The 16,315-nt window shown below is 33.8% G+C and overlaps 1 protein-coding gene across 5 annotated transcripts in view; it reads right to left on the bottom strand.

Moving 5' to 3' along the window:
• The window catches only part of MAP4K5 (mitogen-activated protein kinase kinase kinase kinase 5), a 152,803-nt gene that overhangs the window by 14,599 nt on the left and 121,889 nt on the right, over window positions 1-16,315 (bottom strand). For all 5 annotated transcript variants that reach the window (XM_037832758.1, XM_037832759.1, XM_037832761.1 and 2 more), the window contains 5 exons: window positions 15,972-16,051; window positions 15,647-15,707; window positions 13,267-13,269; window positions 13,069-13,183; window positions 12,608-12,666 (listed from right to left, as the gene is read on the bottom strand). In XM_037832758.1, coding sequence (XP_037688686.1) covers window positions 12,608-12,666; window positions 13,069-13,183; window positions 13,267-13,269; window positions 15,647-15,707; window positions 15,972-16,051 — 318 coding nt within the window. The remainder of the gene's footprint in view (window positions 1-12,607; window positions 12,667-13,068; window positions 13,184-13,266; window positions 13,270-15,646; window positions 15,708-15,971; window positions 16,052-16,315) is intronic.

The following is a 16,315-nucleotide window of genomic DNA, read 5'->3' as shown; positions in this document are numbered from 1 at the left end:
CTGCCATTTTCTTACATACATTCTGTGACTAAGTATGTAATCCAACTGCACATGCTCAATAATTAGATCACCTCTAATTACATACTCTGGGGCCACTGTACTCATTATCCTAAAACCTGCCCATCTTTTGATGCTATAAAACTATCAGAATTACTGCAGTTCAGGGAAACAAATTTTGGACCGATAGGCCATCTGTTCTTCTGCTTCACGCCTAGTAATAAAACTCTTTCTCTCTATGAAACCCCAGTGTCTCAGGATTTGGTCATTTGAACACATCGGGCAAAAGAATCCACTGCCTTGGTCCGGTAACAGTAACATATGTACAGCTTAAAATTTCCCCTTTTAACCACATTCACATATATAATTCAATGCTGTTAATTACATTCACAACATAGGGCTACCATCACCACCATCCATTACCAAAACTTTACCATCAAACCAAATTGAAATTCTGTACAACTCAAGCATAAACTCCCCATTCCCTACCCCAATCAGGGCCGAAGAAAACCTATATTCAAGATACTGATTCTCTGAGTTTGCTTATTCTAATGATTTCGTTATCAGTGAGATCATTCAATATTTGTCCTTTTGTGTCTGGCTTATTTCACTCAACATGATGTCTTCAATGTTGGTACATGTTGTCACATGATTCAGAACTTCATTCCTTTTTACAACAGAATACTATTCCATTGTATGTCTATAAAACATTTTTTTTTATCTGTTCATTGGCTGATGGTCATGTGGGTTACTTCCATCTTTTGGCAATTTGAATAATGTCACTATGAACAACAGTGTGCAAATGTCTGAGTCCCTGCTTTCAACAGTTTTGGGTATATACCTAGAAGTGGGGTTGCCATGTCATATAGTAATTCTATACTTAGCTTTCTGGGACACACCAAACTGTCTTCCACAGTGGCTGCACCATTTTACCTTCCCATCAGCAATGAATGAATGTTCCTATTCATCCTCTCCAACACTTGTAATCTTGTTTTTTTTAAATAAAAAAGCAGCCACTGTAGTGGGTGTGAAACGACATCTCATTGTGGTTTTGATTTGCATTTCCCTAATGGCTAGTGATGTTGAGCATCGTTCCATGTGCTTTTTAGGCATTTGTATATCTTTTTTGGAGAAATGTCTATTCAACTCTTCTGCCCATTCTTAAACTGGGTTGACATTTTATTGTTAAGTTGAAGGTTTTCTTTATATAATCTGGATATTAAAACCCTATTGGATATGTAGTTTCCCAATATTTTCTTCAATTCAGTGGGCTGTCTTGGCACTTTCATGATAAAGTCCTTGGATGCACATAAGTTTTAAATTTTGAGGCAGTACTATTTATCTATTTCTTCTTTTGTTGCTTGTGCTTTGGGTGTAATGTCTAAGAAACTGTTGCCTAAGACAAGATGCTAAAGATGCTTCCTTAGGTTTTCTTCTAGGAGTTTTATACTCCTGGTTCTTATATTTAGGTCCTTGATCCATTTTGAGTTAATTTTTGTATATGATATGAGATAGGGGTTCTCCTTCATTCTTTTTCATATGGATATTCACTTGTCCCAACACCAATTGTTGAAGAGACTATTTACTCCCAATTGAGTGAACTTGGCAGCCTTGTGAAAAATCTGTTAGTATAGATGCAAAGGCCTATTCAGAACTATCCATTGAATTCCGTTGGTCTATATATCTATCTTTTTGCCAGTACCATGCTGTTGTGACCATTGTAGCTTGGAAATAAGCTTTAAATTCAGGAAGTGTGAGTCCTCCAACTTTGAGCTTCTTTTTGTTTTTGACTATTTGAGGCCCCTTACCCTTCCAAATAAATTTTATAATTGGTTTTCCATTTCTGCAATTAGGCTGTTGGGATTGTGACTGGGATTGCATTGAATCTGTAAATCATTCTGGGTAGAATTGATATCTTAATGATATTTAGTCTTCCAATCAGCGAACATGGAATGTTCTTCCATTTATTTAGGTCTTTTTTGATTTCTTTTAGCAATATTTTGTATTCTGTGTACAAGTCCTTTACATACTTGGTTAAACTTATTCCTAGATATTTGATTCCTCTAGTTGCTATTGTGAATTGAATTTTTTTTGTTGTTGATTTCCTCCTCAGATTGCTCATTACTAGTGCATATATACTACTGATTTTGGGGTGTTGATCTCGTACCCCACCACTTTGCTGATTCATTTATTAGCTCTAGGAGTTTTGTTGTGGATTTTTTGAGACTTTTGATATATAGGATCATGTCACCTGAAAATAGTGAAAGTTTTAATTCTACTTTTCCAATTTGGGTGACTTTTATTTCTTTTTCTTGTCTAGCCACTCTGGCTAAAACTTTCAATACAATGTTGAATAAAAGTGGTGACAGTGGGCATAAATTGTCTTGTTACAGATCTTACTGGGAAAGTTTTCGGTTTTTCACCATTGAATGTGATGTTACCTATGGACTTTTCAATCATGTTGAGGAGGTTTCCTAGTGTCCAAAGTGTTTTTATCAAGAAAGGATTGCTGGATTTTATCAACTGCCTTTTCCGTGTCAATTGAGACAATCGTGTTTTCTTTCCCCTTCCTTTTGTTAATGTGGTGTAGTACATTAACTGATTTATGTTGAACCACACTTACATACCTGGGATAAAACCCACTTGGCTATGGTGAATAATTCCTTTCAAGTGCAGTTGGATTGAATTTGCAAGTATTTTGTTGAGGATTTTTGCATCTATTTTCGTAAGACAAATTTGTTTGTAATTTTCTTTTCTTGTAGTGTCTTTAGCTGGATTTGGTATCAGGATGATGTTGGCCTCAAAGAATGAGTTAGGAAGTATCCCCTCCTCTTCAATTTTTTGGAATGACTGGTAGAATTCCCTGTGACCCCATCCGGTCCTGGGCTTTTCTTTGTTGAGAGGTGTTTGATGAGTGATTCAATCTCTTGCTCTCTGTGTACAGTGGCTACCAGTGTCCATCCCCTACTTTAGCTGCAGACCACTGTAGGGTTCAGTCCCTAGCTAGCTCGCCAGTGACAGAAAGGGACAGAACCACTGGAGTTGAAGACCAAATAAACGAAATGAAAAATTCCCAGGAGGGTTTCAAGAGCAGTTTAGAGCTGACAGAAAAAACAATCAGTGAACTCAAAGATAAGACACTTGAAATGAGTCTGGCTGTGGGAAATGAAAATGAATTATAAAAAGTGAAAATAGCCTAAAACATCTCTGGGACACGATCAAGCATACCAATATACACATTATGGGACTCCCAGAGGAGAAGAAAAGAGAGAAAGGGGAAGAAGGAATATTCAAAGAAATAATGACAGAGAACTTCCCAAACATAGCAAAATATGTGAATATGCACATCCCGAGAACACCAAACAGGATAAACATGAAAAAGAATATATGTACTGATCACACTATTGACTGCAAAGGACAAGGAGTACTGAAAGCTGCAAGAGAAAAGCAACATGTTACATATGAGGGAGTCACAATTAGATTGAGTGCCAATTTCTCAGGGAGGCAAAAAGGCAGTAGGTTGAAATACTTAAAAGTGCTGAAGAAAAACAACTGACAGCCAAGAATTTTGTATCTGGAGAGCATTTCTTTCACAAATGAGGGAAAGAGAAAGACATTCTCAGATAAACAAAAGCTGAGGGAATTCATCACCACTAGACCTGCCCTGCAAGCAATGTTGAAGGGAGTTCTTCAGACTGAAAGGAAAGGACACTAGTCACTGGTTCAAAGTGGCATAAAGAAATAAAGACCTGCACTAAAGGTAACTATTTGGGTAATTATAAACATCAGTATTATTCTATTATATTGTTTGGTATGTAACTCCATTCTTACTTCGTACAAGTGCTAAAAGCAAATGCATAAAAAGTAATGATAAATTTATGGTTTTGGACATACAATGTACAAAGATGTAAGTGGTAACAAATCCAAAACAACGGTGGGGTGACACAGGAGTATAGGAAAAATGCATACTGAAGTTACATTGGTTATCAAACTAAACATGATTGTCATATATTTAGGATCTTGAATTTTAACCCCATGGTAACCAGAAGGAAAACAGATGAAAAATACATACAGATAGAAATGAAAAGGCACTCAATATGATATGAAACCAAAAAACTAAATAAATACAAAAGTAGGCATTAATGGAAGAATTGAAGTACAAAAAAAGGTATAAGATATACAAAGGCTAAATAGCAAAATGGCAGAAAAAAGTCACATATTATCAGTAGTGACTTTAAATATAAATGGATTAAACGCTCTTGTGAAAAGGCAGAGGTTGGTAGAATGATAAAAAAATATGACCTAACTATAAACTGTCTGCCAGAGACTCACCTAAATTCAAAGACACAAATAGGTTACAGTGAAAGGATGGAAAAATATATACCATGCAAGTAGTAACCAACAGAGAGCTGAGGTAGCTAAATTAATATTAGATAAAATAGACTTTAAGTAAAAAACAGTTAAAGGGGACAAAGATAGTTATTATATATTGATAAAGGGGAAGGTTCAACAAGAAGATGAAACAATTATAAATATATATGCCAGAACTCACAAATTTGTAGGGAGAAATTGATGGTTCTATTAATAGTAGGAAACTTTAATACATCACTCTCAATAATGGATATAACATCCAGTCAGAAGAGCAAAAAGGAAACAGACTTGAACAATACTCTATACCAACTGATCTAACAAACATATATAGAACACTTCACCCAACAAAAACAGAAAACACATTCTTATAAAGTGCACATGGATCACTTTCCAGAATAGACCATATATATATTAGGTCACAAAACAAGTCTCAATAAATTCAAAAATATTGAAATCACACAAAAATATTGAAATCTCTGACCAAACAGAATGAAGCTAGAAATCAGTAAGAGAGGGATAAATGGAAAATTCACAAACACGTGGAAATTAAACAACATACTCTTAAACAACTGATGGATTAAAGAGGGAATCAAAAGCAAAATTAGGAAATCCTTAAGTGAATGAAAATGAAAACAGAACATGTTAAAACTTATGGGATGCAGCAAAGGCAGTACTCAGAGTGAAATTTATAGCTCTAAAGGCTTACATTAAAAAGGAAGAAAGGCTTCAAATCACACACCTAACTTCAAAACTGGAAGAACTAGAAAAAGAAGAGCAAAGTAAACACAAAGTAAGGAGAAACAAGGAAATAATAATTAGTAGTGGAGATAAATGAAATAGAAAACAAAAAACAAGAGAATCAATAAAACCCAAAGTTGGTTCTTTGAAAATATCAATACAATTGACAAACCTTTAACTAGACTGAGGAAGATAAAACTAACAAAAATCAGATATGAAAAGGGGGACATTTTACTACCAACACTGCTGAAATAAAAAGGACTATAAGAGGATACTATGAACAACTGTACTCCAATAAATTAGATAACCTAGATGAGACAAATTCTTAGAAACACACAATCTGTCTACATTGACTAAAGAATAGAAAATCTGAGCAAACAAATTACTAGTAAATAGATTCAATCAGTAATCCAAAACCTCCCAACAAAGAAAAATCCAGGACCAGATCAAACATTCCAAGAAGACTTAACTCCAATTCTGCTCAAACTCTTCCAAATAACTGAAGTGGAGGGAACACTCCCTATTTCATTCTACAGGGACAACCTGACCATCATACAAAAGCCACATAAAGACACCATAATAATAGAAAATTACAGACCAATATCTCTTATAAATTAGATACAAAAATCTTCCACAAAATACTAGCAATCAAATTCAACAGCATATTTAAATAATGATACATCATGATCAAGTGGGGTTCATCCCTGGTGTACAAGGTTGGTTCAACACAAGAAAATTCATGGAATACACTACATTAAGAGAATGAAGGAAAAAACAAAACAAAACATGATCATCTCAATTGATGCAGAAAAGGCATTTGACAAAACCCAGTACTCCTTTTTGATAAAACACTCAGAATAGAAGGAAATGTCCTCAACATGTTAAAAGGCATATGTGAAAACTCCACAGCTAATATCCTACTTAATAGCGGAAGAATGAAAGCTTGCCCTATAAGATCAGGAATAAGATGAGGATGCCCACTGTCACCACTGTTATTCAACAATGTATTGGAAGTTCTTGCCAGAGCAATGAGGCAAGAAAAAGAAGTAAAAGGCATCCAGATTGTTAAGGAAGAAGTAAAACTTTCGGACATGACCCTATATATAGAAAATCCTGAAAAATCCACAATAAAGCTCCTAGAGCTAATAAATGAATTCAGCAAAATGAAAGAGTACAAGATCAACACCCCAAATCAGGAGTGTTTCTATACTCAAGCAATGAACAATCAGAAGAAGAAATCAAGGAAAAAAGTTCCATTCATAATAGCAACTAAAAGAATCAAAAGTCTAGGAATAAATCTAACCAAAGATTTAAAAGGATGTGTACACAGAAAACTACGACACATTGATAAAAGAAACCAAAGACCTAAATAAATGGAAGGACATTCTGTGTTCATGGATTAGAAAACTAAGTATCACTAAATGTCAATCCTACCCAAAGCAATTTATAGATCCAACACAATCCCAAACAAAATTCCAATAACCTTCTTTGCAGAAATGGAAAAGCCAATCATCAAATTTATATGGAAGGGTAAGGGATCCTAAATAGCTAAAGCCTTCTTGAAAAAGATCGAAGATGGAGAGTCACACTTGCCAAGCTTAAATCTTATTACAAAGCCACAGTAATGAAAACAGCATGGTATTGGAACAAGGACAGACACACAGACCAACGGAATCAAACTGAGAGCTTGGAAATAAACCATTACATTATGGCCAACAGATTTCTGATGAGGTGGCAAAGTCCACTCAACTGGGAAAGAACAGTCTCTTTTAACAATTGATGCTAGGAGAACTGAATATCCATATGTAAAGGAATGATGGAGGACCCGTAATTCACACCTTATACAAAAATCAACTCAAAATCTAAGAGCCCAAACTGTCAAACTCCTAGGAGAAAATGTAGGGAAGCATCTTCAGGATCTTGTGTTAGGTGATGACTTCTTAGACTTAATGCCCACAGACGAGCAACAAAATAAAAAATAGACATATGGGACCTCATCAAAATTAAAAACTTTTGTGTCTCAAAGCCTATTATTAAAGTAAAATGACAACCTACACACAATGGGAGAAAATATTTGGAAACCACATATCCACATTCATAGCCAGAATATATAAAGAAATAACAAAAAGACAACTCAATTTAAAAATGGGCTAAAGACTTGAATAGATATTTCTCCAAAGAAGATATACAAATGGCTAAAAAGCACATGGAAAGATGCTCAACATCACCAGCTATTAGGGAAATGCAAATCAAAACCACAATGAGATGTTGTTTCACACCCACTACAATGGCTGCTATTAAAAAAAATTACAAGTGTTGGAGAAGATGTGGAGAAAATAGGAACACTCATTTGTTGCTGGTGGGAATGTAAAGTGGTGCAGCCACTGTGGAAGACAGTTTGGCAGTTTCTCACAGAAAGCTAAGTATAGAATTACCATGTAACCCAGCAATCCCACTATTAGGTATATACCCAAAAGAAATGAAAGCAGGGATTCCAACAGATATTTGCACACCAGTGTTCATAGAGGCATTATTCACAATTGCCATAACACAGAAGCAACACAGGTGTCCATTAACCGACGAATGGATAAACAAAATGTGGTATGTATATCTATCTGAGCTGATTTGTATATATTATGTTCCCCAGAAAAAGCTACATTCTTTAATGCAATCTTGTAGGGGCAGACATATTAGTGCTGATTACGTTGGAACCTTTGGATTAGGTTGTTTTCATGGAGATATGACCCACCCAACTGTAGGTGATAACTCTGATTAGATAATTTCCATGGTGGCCTGGTTCCTCCCATTCTGCGTGGGCCTTGATTAGTTCACTGGAACCCTATCAAAGCTCAGACAGAAGATGCTCACTGCTAGCTGCAGCTGAGAGACACATTTTGAAGACGGCCATTGGAAGATGACACTGACATTTTGGAGAACGCCATTTTGAAATGCAACCTGGGAGCAAGCAGGCACCAACCACATGCCTTCCAAGCGAACAGAGGTTTTCCGGATGCCAATAGCCTTTCTCCAGTGAAGGTACCTGATTGTTGATGACTTACCATGGACACTTTATGGCCTTAATACTGTAACTGTGTAACCAAATCAACCCCCTTTATAAAAGCCAATACATTTCTGGTGTTTTGCAAAAGGGCAGCATTAGCAAACCGGAACTCTATCTATCTAATCTATCTATCTAATCTATCTTTCTATCTATCTATCATCTATCTATCTAATCTAATCTATCTAATCTACCTACCTACCTACCGGAACTCTATCTATCTATCTATCTATCTATCTATCTATCTATGTATAAAATAGGTCTGTCTGTCTGTCTGTCTCTCTATCTATCTATCTATCTATCTATCTATCTATAAAATAGGTTACCTGGAGACAATGTGGGGATAGGAAATGGGAAGTTAAGGGTCAAAATGTACAGGGTTCCTATTTGGAATGACAGAAATATTTTGGTAATGGACGGTGGTGATGGCAGCACAATATCATGAATATAATTAATGGAAATATTTATGTGAATGTGACAAGCGGAAATGTTAGATTATATACAAGGTAATGGAATAAAATATTTTTAAAAATCCGTGGAACTACATGGAACTATAGTTCACATGAAGTGTAGTTAATAGTACAATTATTAAAATGTGCTATCATCAATTGTAACCAATGTTTCACACCAATGCAAGGTGTTAATAATAGAGTGGTATATGGGTATCCTGTATTTTATGCATGATTATTCTGCAAACCTACAACTTCTCTAATAAAGGACACTGGATTTTGTCAAATGCCTTTTCTGCATCAATTGAGACAATCATGTGGCTTTTCCCCTTTGTTCTGTTAATGTGATGTCTTAAGGCTTAACTGATTTTCTTATATTGAACCACCCTTGAATACCTGGGATAAATCCCACTTGATCATGGTGTATAATTCTTTTAATATGCTGTTGGATTTGATTTGCTAGTACTTTGTTGAGGATTTTTGCATCTATATTCATAAGGGAAATTGGTCTGTAATTGTCTTTTCTCATAGCGTCTTTATCCGGCTTTGGTATTAGGGTGATGCTGACTTCATAGAATGCAATTTTTTAAGTTTTTGGAAGATCTTAAGTAGGACTGTTATTATATCTTCATGGAATGTTGGGTAGAATTCACCTGTGATGCCATCTGCTCCTGGGCTTTTCTTTGTTGGAAAGTGTTTGATGAGTGATTCAATCTCTTTATCTGTAATTGGTCAGTTGACATCTTCTATTTCTTCTAGTCAGTGTAGGTTATTCATGTGTTTGTCCATTTCATTTAGGTTGCCAAATTTGTTAATTTGTTGGCATATAGTTGTTCATTGTATCCTCCTATGATCTTTTTTTTTTTTTCCTGTGGGATCAGTAGTGACCTCCCTCTCATTTCTGGTATTATTTATTCATGTCCTCTCTCTTTTTTTCTTTTTCTGTGTAGCTAAAGGTTTGTCAATTTTATTGATCTTTTCAAAGAACCAACTTTTGGTTTTGTTAATGCTCTCTACTGTTTTTTTATTCTCTACTTCATTTATCTTTGCTCTAACTATCATTATTTCTTTCCTTCTGTTTGCTTTAGGTTTCGTTTGTTCTTTCTAGTTCCTTGATTTTAGGATTCCTTTTTTTTTTTTAAATTAAATTCAGTTTTATTGCAATATATTCACATACCATACAATCATCCATGGTGTACAATCAACTGTTCACAGTACGATGTTATAGTTATGCATTCATCACCACAATCTATTTCTGAACATTTTCCTTACATCAGAAAGAATAAGAATCAGAATAAAAAATAAAAGTAAAAAAGAACACCCAAGTCACCCCCCATCATATCCTATTTTCATTCAGTTTTTGTCCCCATTTTTCTACTCAGCCATCCATACACTAGATAAAGGGAGTGTGATCTACAAGGTTTTCACAATCACACTGTCATCCCTTAATCTACATTGTTATACCGTTGTCTTCAGGAGTCCAGACTACTGGGTTGGAGTGTGATAGTTTCAGGTATTTACTTCTAGCTATTCCAATACATTAAAATCTAAGAGGTGTTATCTATACAGTGCATAAGAATGTCCACCAGAGTGACCTCTCGACTCCATTTGAAATCTCTCAGCCACTGAAACTATTACGTCTCATTTTGCACCCCACTTTTGGTCAAGAAGATATTCTCAATCCCACGATGCCAGGTCCAGATTCATCCCCAGGAGTCATATCCTGCATTGCCAGGGAGATTTCTTCTTTTTTAAGGTAAGCACTTTTGGCAATTTTCCCTCTCATCACTATCTTCAGTGTATCCCATAAGTTTTGATATACTGTGTTCTCATTTTCATTCGTCTCAAGGATATTTTCCTCGTGATTTCTTCTTGACACACTGATTATTTTATAGTATGTTATTTCACTTCCATATATTTGGATTTTCCAGTTCTCTGCCTGTTATTGATTTCCAGCTTTATTACACTGTTGTCAGAGAAGATGCTTTGTATAATTTCCATCTTTTAAAATTCATTAAGACTTGTATTGCAACCCAACATTTGGTCTATCCTAGAGAATGATGCATGTGCAATTGGTAAGAATGTGTACCCTGTAGTTTGGGGTCCAATGTTCTGTTTATGTTAGGACTAGGTTATTTATCATATTATTCAAGTTCTCCATTTCCTTTTTGATCTTCTGTCTAGACGTTCTATCTGCTGAGGACAGTGGTGTATTGAAGTCTCCAGCTATTATTGTAGAGCCATTGATTTCTTCCTTTAGTTTTGCCAGTATTTGCCCCATTTATTTTGGGACACCATGACTAGGTGCATAAATATTTATGACTGTTATTTCTTTTTGGTGCACAGACCCTTTTGTTAATATATAGTGTCCTTCTTTGTTTCTTGTAACAGCTTTTGCCTTAAAATGTATTATTTTCAATATTAGTATAGCTACCCCAGCTGTCTTTTGGTTACTATTGGCGTGGAATATCTTTTTCCATCCTTTCACTTCCAACTTATCTGCATCTTTGGGTCTAAAATGAGTCTCTTGTAAACAGCATACAGTTGGATAATGCTTTTTTTTCCCATTCTGCCAACCTTTGTCTTTAGATTGGGTAATTTAATCTAATAACATTCAATGTTATTACTGTAAAGGCAGTAATTACTTCAACTATTGTGCCCTTTGGTTTTTACATGTATAACTTTTTTTCCTCTTTTCCTTTATTGCAGTCTACTTTTCTGAATAGAAGTTCTTTTGTGATGTATCTGAATGATCTGTTTCTCATTTCCATTTCTGTATATTTTTAAAATACTTTCTTTGTGTTACCCTGGAGCTTGTATTACATGACTTGTGTTTGTAACCTACAAATTTGAAAAGATAGCAACTTAACTTCAATGGCCTACATGTTATCTGCTGCCATATCCCTTTGTTTCTACTCTTTATGTTGTTTTTGTCCCACATTACCTCTTTATATTTTGTGTGCCCATTATCAGGAAATATGACTATTTCTTTTTCAATTTTATTATTTTATTGAAATTAAAGAGTAGAGGCTTAACTCCATTTTAAATTATATATATCTTATTTCTAAACACCTTTCATATACTACATTCTTAAACACAGGAATGTTTTACAAGAACAAAATTTTAAGCACTAAAACACCTCATCAGTATACAACCCATAGAGCTGCTTCTTAATTAAACTGACTGCAAGAGTGAATCCTGACAAGGAGATCTAGGTGATTCAAATCATTTTTGGTACAGCAGTTTAAAGTTTCTCTCTTCTGAAGACAAGATGAAAATAACCATTTTACATCTTACTAAAGATTTAACCTCCTTGGCTTAAATCTACAAAAACTCATATTGGTCTTTCCTTCCTTCCAACTTAACACCTATGAACGATAACATATTGACTATAAGAATAGTTACTTACAATAACCATTCCCTCATTTATGAGTTTATACTTTAGATTGTAAGCTTCTAAACCTTTCTTGGGTCCTAGATCTTGGGAATTTGGTAACAGATATGGACCTGGTTCTTCCTAAAAAAAAAATACTCACAATATTTACTTATAATTATAGGAGGTACACTTTTAAATGTTTTTGTTCTAAAGGGTATGGACTGTTCTGTGGAGCTATTATGAAGTATGAAGATCAATGTGTAAACTCACTGATTATTAAACAAAAAGGATAAAAAGGCAGGATAAAAACATTAAACAGTAACTGGTTAATAGAAGCACTGCATAAATGAAAGCTAGAATTTAGGGGAGATACAGCCTCAGGGACAATGGTTAAAAAAGCTTTAGGAACTGTATGTCTGAGAAAACATGAAGGTATTGTTTTCAAGCATTTTTATTCTATGTCCATCTATACCTTCTTATGCTTCCTATGGCTTCTTAATACCTAAAAACAAATGTAAAAACCTCCTCTCCTTCCTGTTTAATTCAATATCATCTTCAGATAATTTAAAAGATATAAAAAGTTCTAGCTATCCAGATTGAGAAATAGCATTTACTCACCTATGCAACATTTGTGACAGCCTTTTGTATCAGGAATTTTTGTTGTTAAAGCGAACTTTCTGAAAACATAAGACAGTATTAATGTACTCTAGTTTAGTGGTTACCAGATAGTGATGTATGAATCAACTGTGTCAGAATCACCCAAGGAAATTAAAACAAAAAAGCAAGCAAACAAACAAACAAAAAAATCAGTCTTGAATTCTGACCTGAGAGTATCTGATTTTATAGGACTGGGGTAGGGCCTGGGAATCTGCATTAAAAAACTTTTACAAGGATTCTCATGGTCAGGTTTAGGAACCACTGACCTTTTGTACTCTAGATGATGACATATACTTTACCATAAACTACTTTTCAAAATTAAGACAAAGGATGTTTTTTTTATTGGGCAAGGAATATCAGATGTTTTAAAATAGACACTAATTCCCTCATTCCCAGTTGAATCAAAATTATATTCTGTGTACCTTGGTAGTATGCGGTCTGGAAATCTATGGGTTTGAATATGGGCAGCTAATCCTGGTTTTTTGGCTTGTTCAAACAAAGCTATAAGATTATGAGAGTAGAGTTGAAAAGTTTTTCCTATAAAAGAGAAACACATTACTTTTGTAAGAATAACTTACAGCAGAAGAATACAATTTTCAACTAAAAGAAATCATAATTACCTTCTAAAACGAGGAGTCCAGAAATGTTCAAAAACCAAGCAAAACCGAAAAACACATGCCAAAAAAAAAAAAAAACACACAATCCAGTTATTAACATTTTGAAAGATGATAACAAGTAGAATAATTTTCAAGAGAGTAGACAATTTTGTTTCATAATACACAAATTAGGAATAGTCTAACTTTAATAGGTGATTTGAGCAAAATATATGTAAACCTTAATAATGCCAGCATAGAAAGAGAAATTGTTAAATATTATTACACAAAATCTTACATCATGGACTGAGTTACAATGATGCACATGTGATTCTTTTAGTATAACAAGGAAAATTCTTTCAAAAATATATCATCATTTTTCTGGGAGACAGCTATTTATCAATAGTGATACAGATTACCTTGGATTAAAGATGATTGTAAATTAAGTCTTAAATATAACAATCTGATTAAGAAAACTAAAACAAGTTGATAAACCATAATACAAGCATATTAGAGCTACATTTTTCATATAATCAAAAACATAGCCGTGTTAAGCTATGGTAAATATCTGGTAAATATGGCAAATATATGGTAAATATCTTCTTGTGCTGTACTACATATAGTATGGTAATATAACAAAACAAACATTATTTAGACTTTTATTATTAGACAACATTTACATAGTGTCTTATCCTTGATAAGATTCTCTATATTGTTTCAGACTACAAACATTCTGCCTAACACCAATTCCTCTTTCTAATTCCTCTATATAGGCAACCAAACACGTGTGTGTTTGTCCACACTTACACAAACACAGACCCTTAAGGAGAACACAAGTCTCTTCTATTGAGCTCTGCTACTTACTTCCTTCCAGTTTTAAAGGACATCTTAACCACAGTAAAGAACTAATTAACAAGCTAACTTCCCCCTCCTTTCCCTTAGTTCTTTTAAGCTTATTTCTAACAATAGGTATGAGTAGGGATAAAAGTAGCAGGAGAATTAGACGAAAGTGATTTTATATGCATATTATTCAAAATTGTTAAACAAAATTGCGTTATTTTCATAATAGTAATACATTATATTTAATAGTTTGCTACATAAGAATAAAAAAATTGGGGGAAACATAATTAAAATCAAAGAGATTAAGTATTCTTTTGAGGGTCCCAGCTTTTTAGAAGCCATTCATGGTACAATCAAATAATAACGCTTTTTATAAACACTGTCACCAGCTCAAATACAGAAATTCCTGAAGAACATCCACTAAGCAATGGTTAGTGGGAGTCAAGTCTTATATACACATGTACACTTAAAATTATGAAATAATATGTCATTTCTTAGACTACAGTTCATAATTAACTTCATATTAGTAAATCTGTATATTAGCAATGATGCTTTAAAGCATAAATAGCTAAAAAGGTATACTCAATACTGGAAAGCCCATCCTGAGAAGCCTAGCAGTACTGTAACTAAGAGCCAGGATATAATCATCACATAACTAATGAGATGTAGAGAATGAGAGGGCACTAAAAAAAGTAACTGAAAAATAATTATTCAAAGTAGAAAAAGAGCTGAGTACTATTTTAACAGCTGATAGCATTAATGATTTATTAAGGGGCAAAAAGAAATGATAAATAACTATTTTGTACTCGATAAAACAAAAGCAAACAGCAAATCTCTAGGTAGCCACTTAGATGCAAAATGTAAGAAAATATTTTTGGCAGGTAAGAATTTTTTTTAAAAGCCTAGAACCTAAAACACCAACCAAGCAATTAAACAAACAACCACGACAACGAAAAAAGAAAAACAGAAAAAATAAAACTAGAAGAGGTTGCTCTGGAATCAACTTCTTCAGAAGATTTTAAAGCATCATTCTAATGGCTAAAACACGGTCCAGAAAAACACGAATTCTACCAGCAAACATCTATATAAGATCTGACAGTTCACTAAGCACTCTTGGATATCATCTCACTCAATCCTCAAACAACCTCATTAGGTTGTTACTATAATCATCATCCTCATTTTACAATTAAGAAATTGAGGCATAGAAAGGGTAAGTTACTTGCTCAAGATCACACAGAAAGGAAGTAACATGATCCTCTGATTCTTTCCCTTTAATTAGTAATTCTCAATGGAGCGCAGAATGGTCATAGTGATGGTGGAGAAAGCTGAGTGGATTTGGGAAGTGATGCCCTAGATAGACATAGAGTCCTTTTTCAAAGTTTCTTCCTGCTTTAAGTTGGTAGAAAACATCTGGATAGGTACATTCAATACTAGAGAGTCCATTATAGAAAGTCTGAATTGCTATATTATAGTTACCCAGATTTAAAAATAACATTTAAAAATAGTGTGTATTAAAATTATATTTCTCTGCTTATCTCTGGTTTATTTTTCCTCATAGTATACATACCTGATAATGACATTAAAGTATTATTCATAACATATAACCAAGTACACTTTCGTGGAAATAACTAAAAGAAAAAGAGAAGATAATTAAAACCTCAAATTTTATTCCTTTGTCTCTCAACCTCCAAATCCCAACATTCTGAAATAATATAAAAATAACTGTTTTCTACCATTCAGTAAATTACCAAAACCTTAGGAAAATTTCTTTTTAACATGAATATGTAAAGATTACAGTTTTGTTCCTTTATATATTTAAATCATAAAAATTAAAACTGGGATATTCCTTCTATTCAATTTGTCTAGTTTCTTGAGTTAAAATTCCTAATTACCTGTTCCATTGTTGCCTCGTGTAGCTCATTGAGATTCAATGTATAAATACCATCTTCAGTTCCAAAAATAATGTACTGATCTAAAATAGTTAAGATAAATTACCACAATATATGATTATTTTCTGAAATCATTCACTGAAATAATGGCTTTATATTTACTGGTATGAAGAATAAGACACCCACTCATCTAAAGAAAAACTAATTTCTAAAATTCATGCCACCTTCTTTTTCTTATTCTCCAATTCTTTTCTTATTTTTCAAAAGCAGATATTTTCTTAGACTAACTTGCTATGGCTTTATTTTACTATCTGATATTCCCCTTCAACATTTTTCATTATAGTTAT

Source organism: Choloepus didactylus, chromosome 4 (assembly GCF_015220235.1).
Source record: "Choloepus didactylus isolate mChoDid1 chromosome 4, mChoDid1.pri, whole genome shotgun sequence".
Taxonomy (NCBI): domain Eukaryota; kingdom Metazoa; phylum Chordata; class Mammalia; order Pilosa; family Megalonychidae; genus Choloepus; species Choloepus didactylus.
The sequence above is the reverse complement of the archived record's forward strand: the minus strand, read 5'-3'. Positions and strand labels throughout refer to the sequence as shown.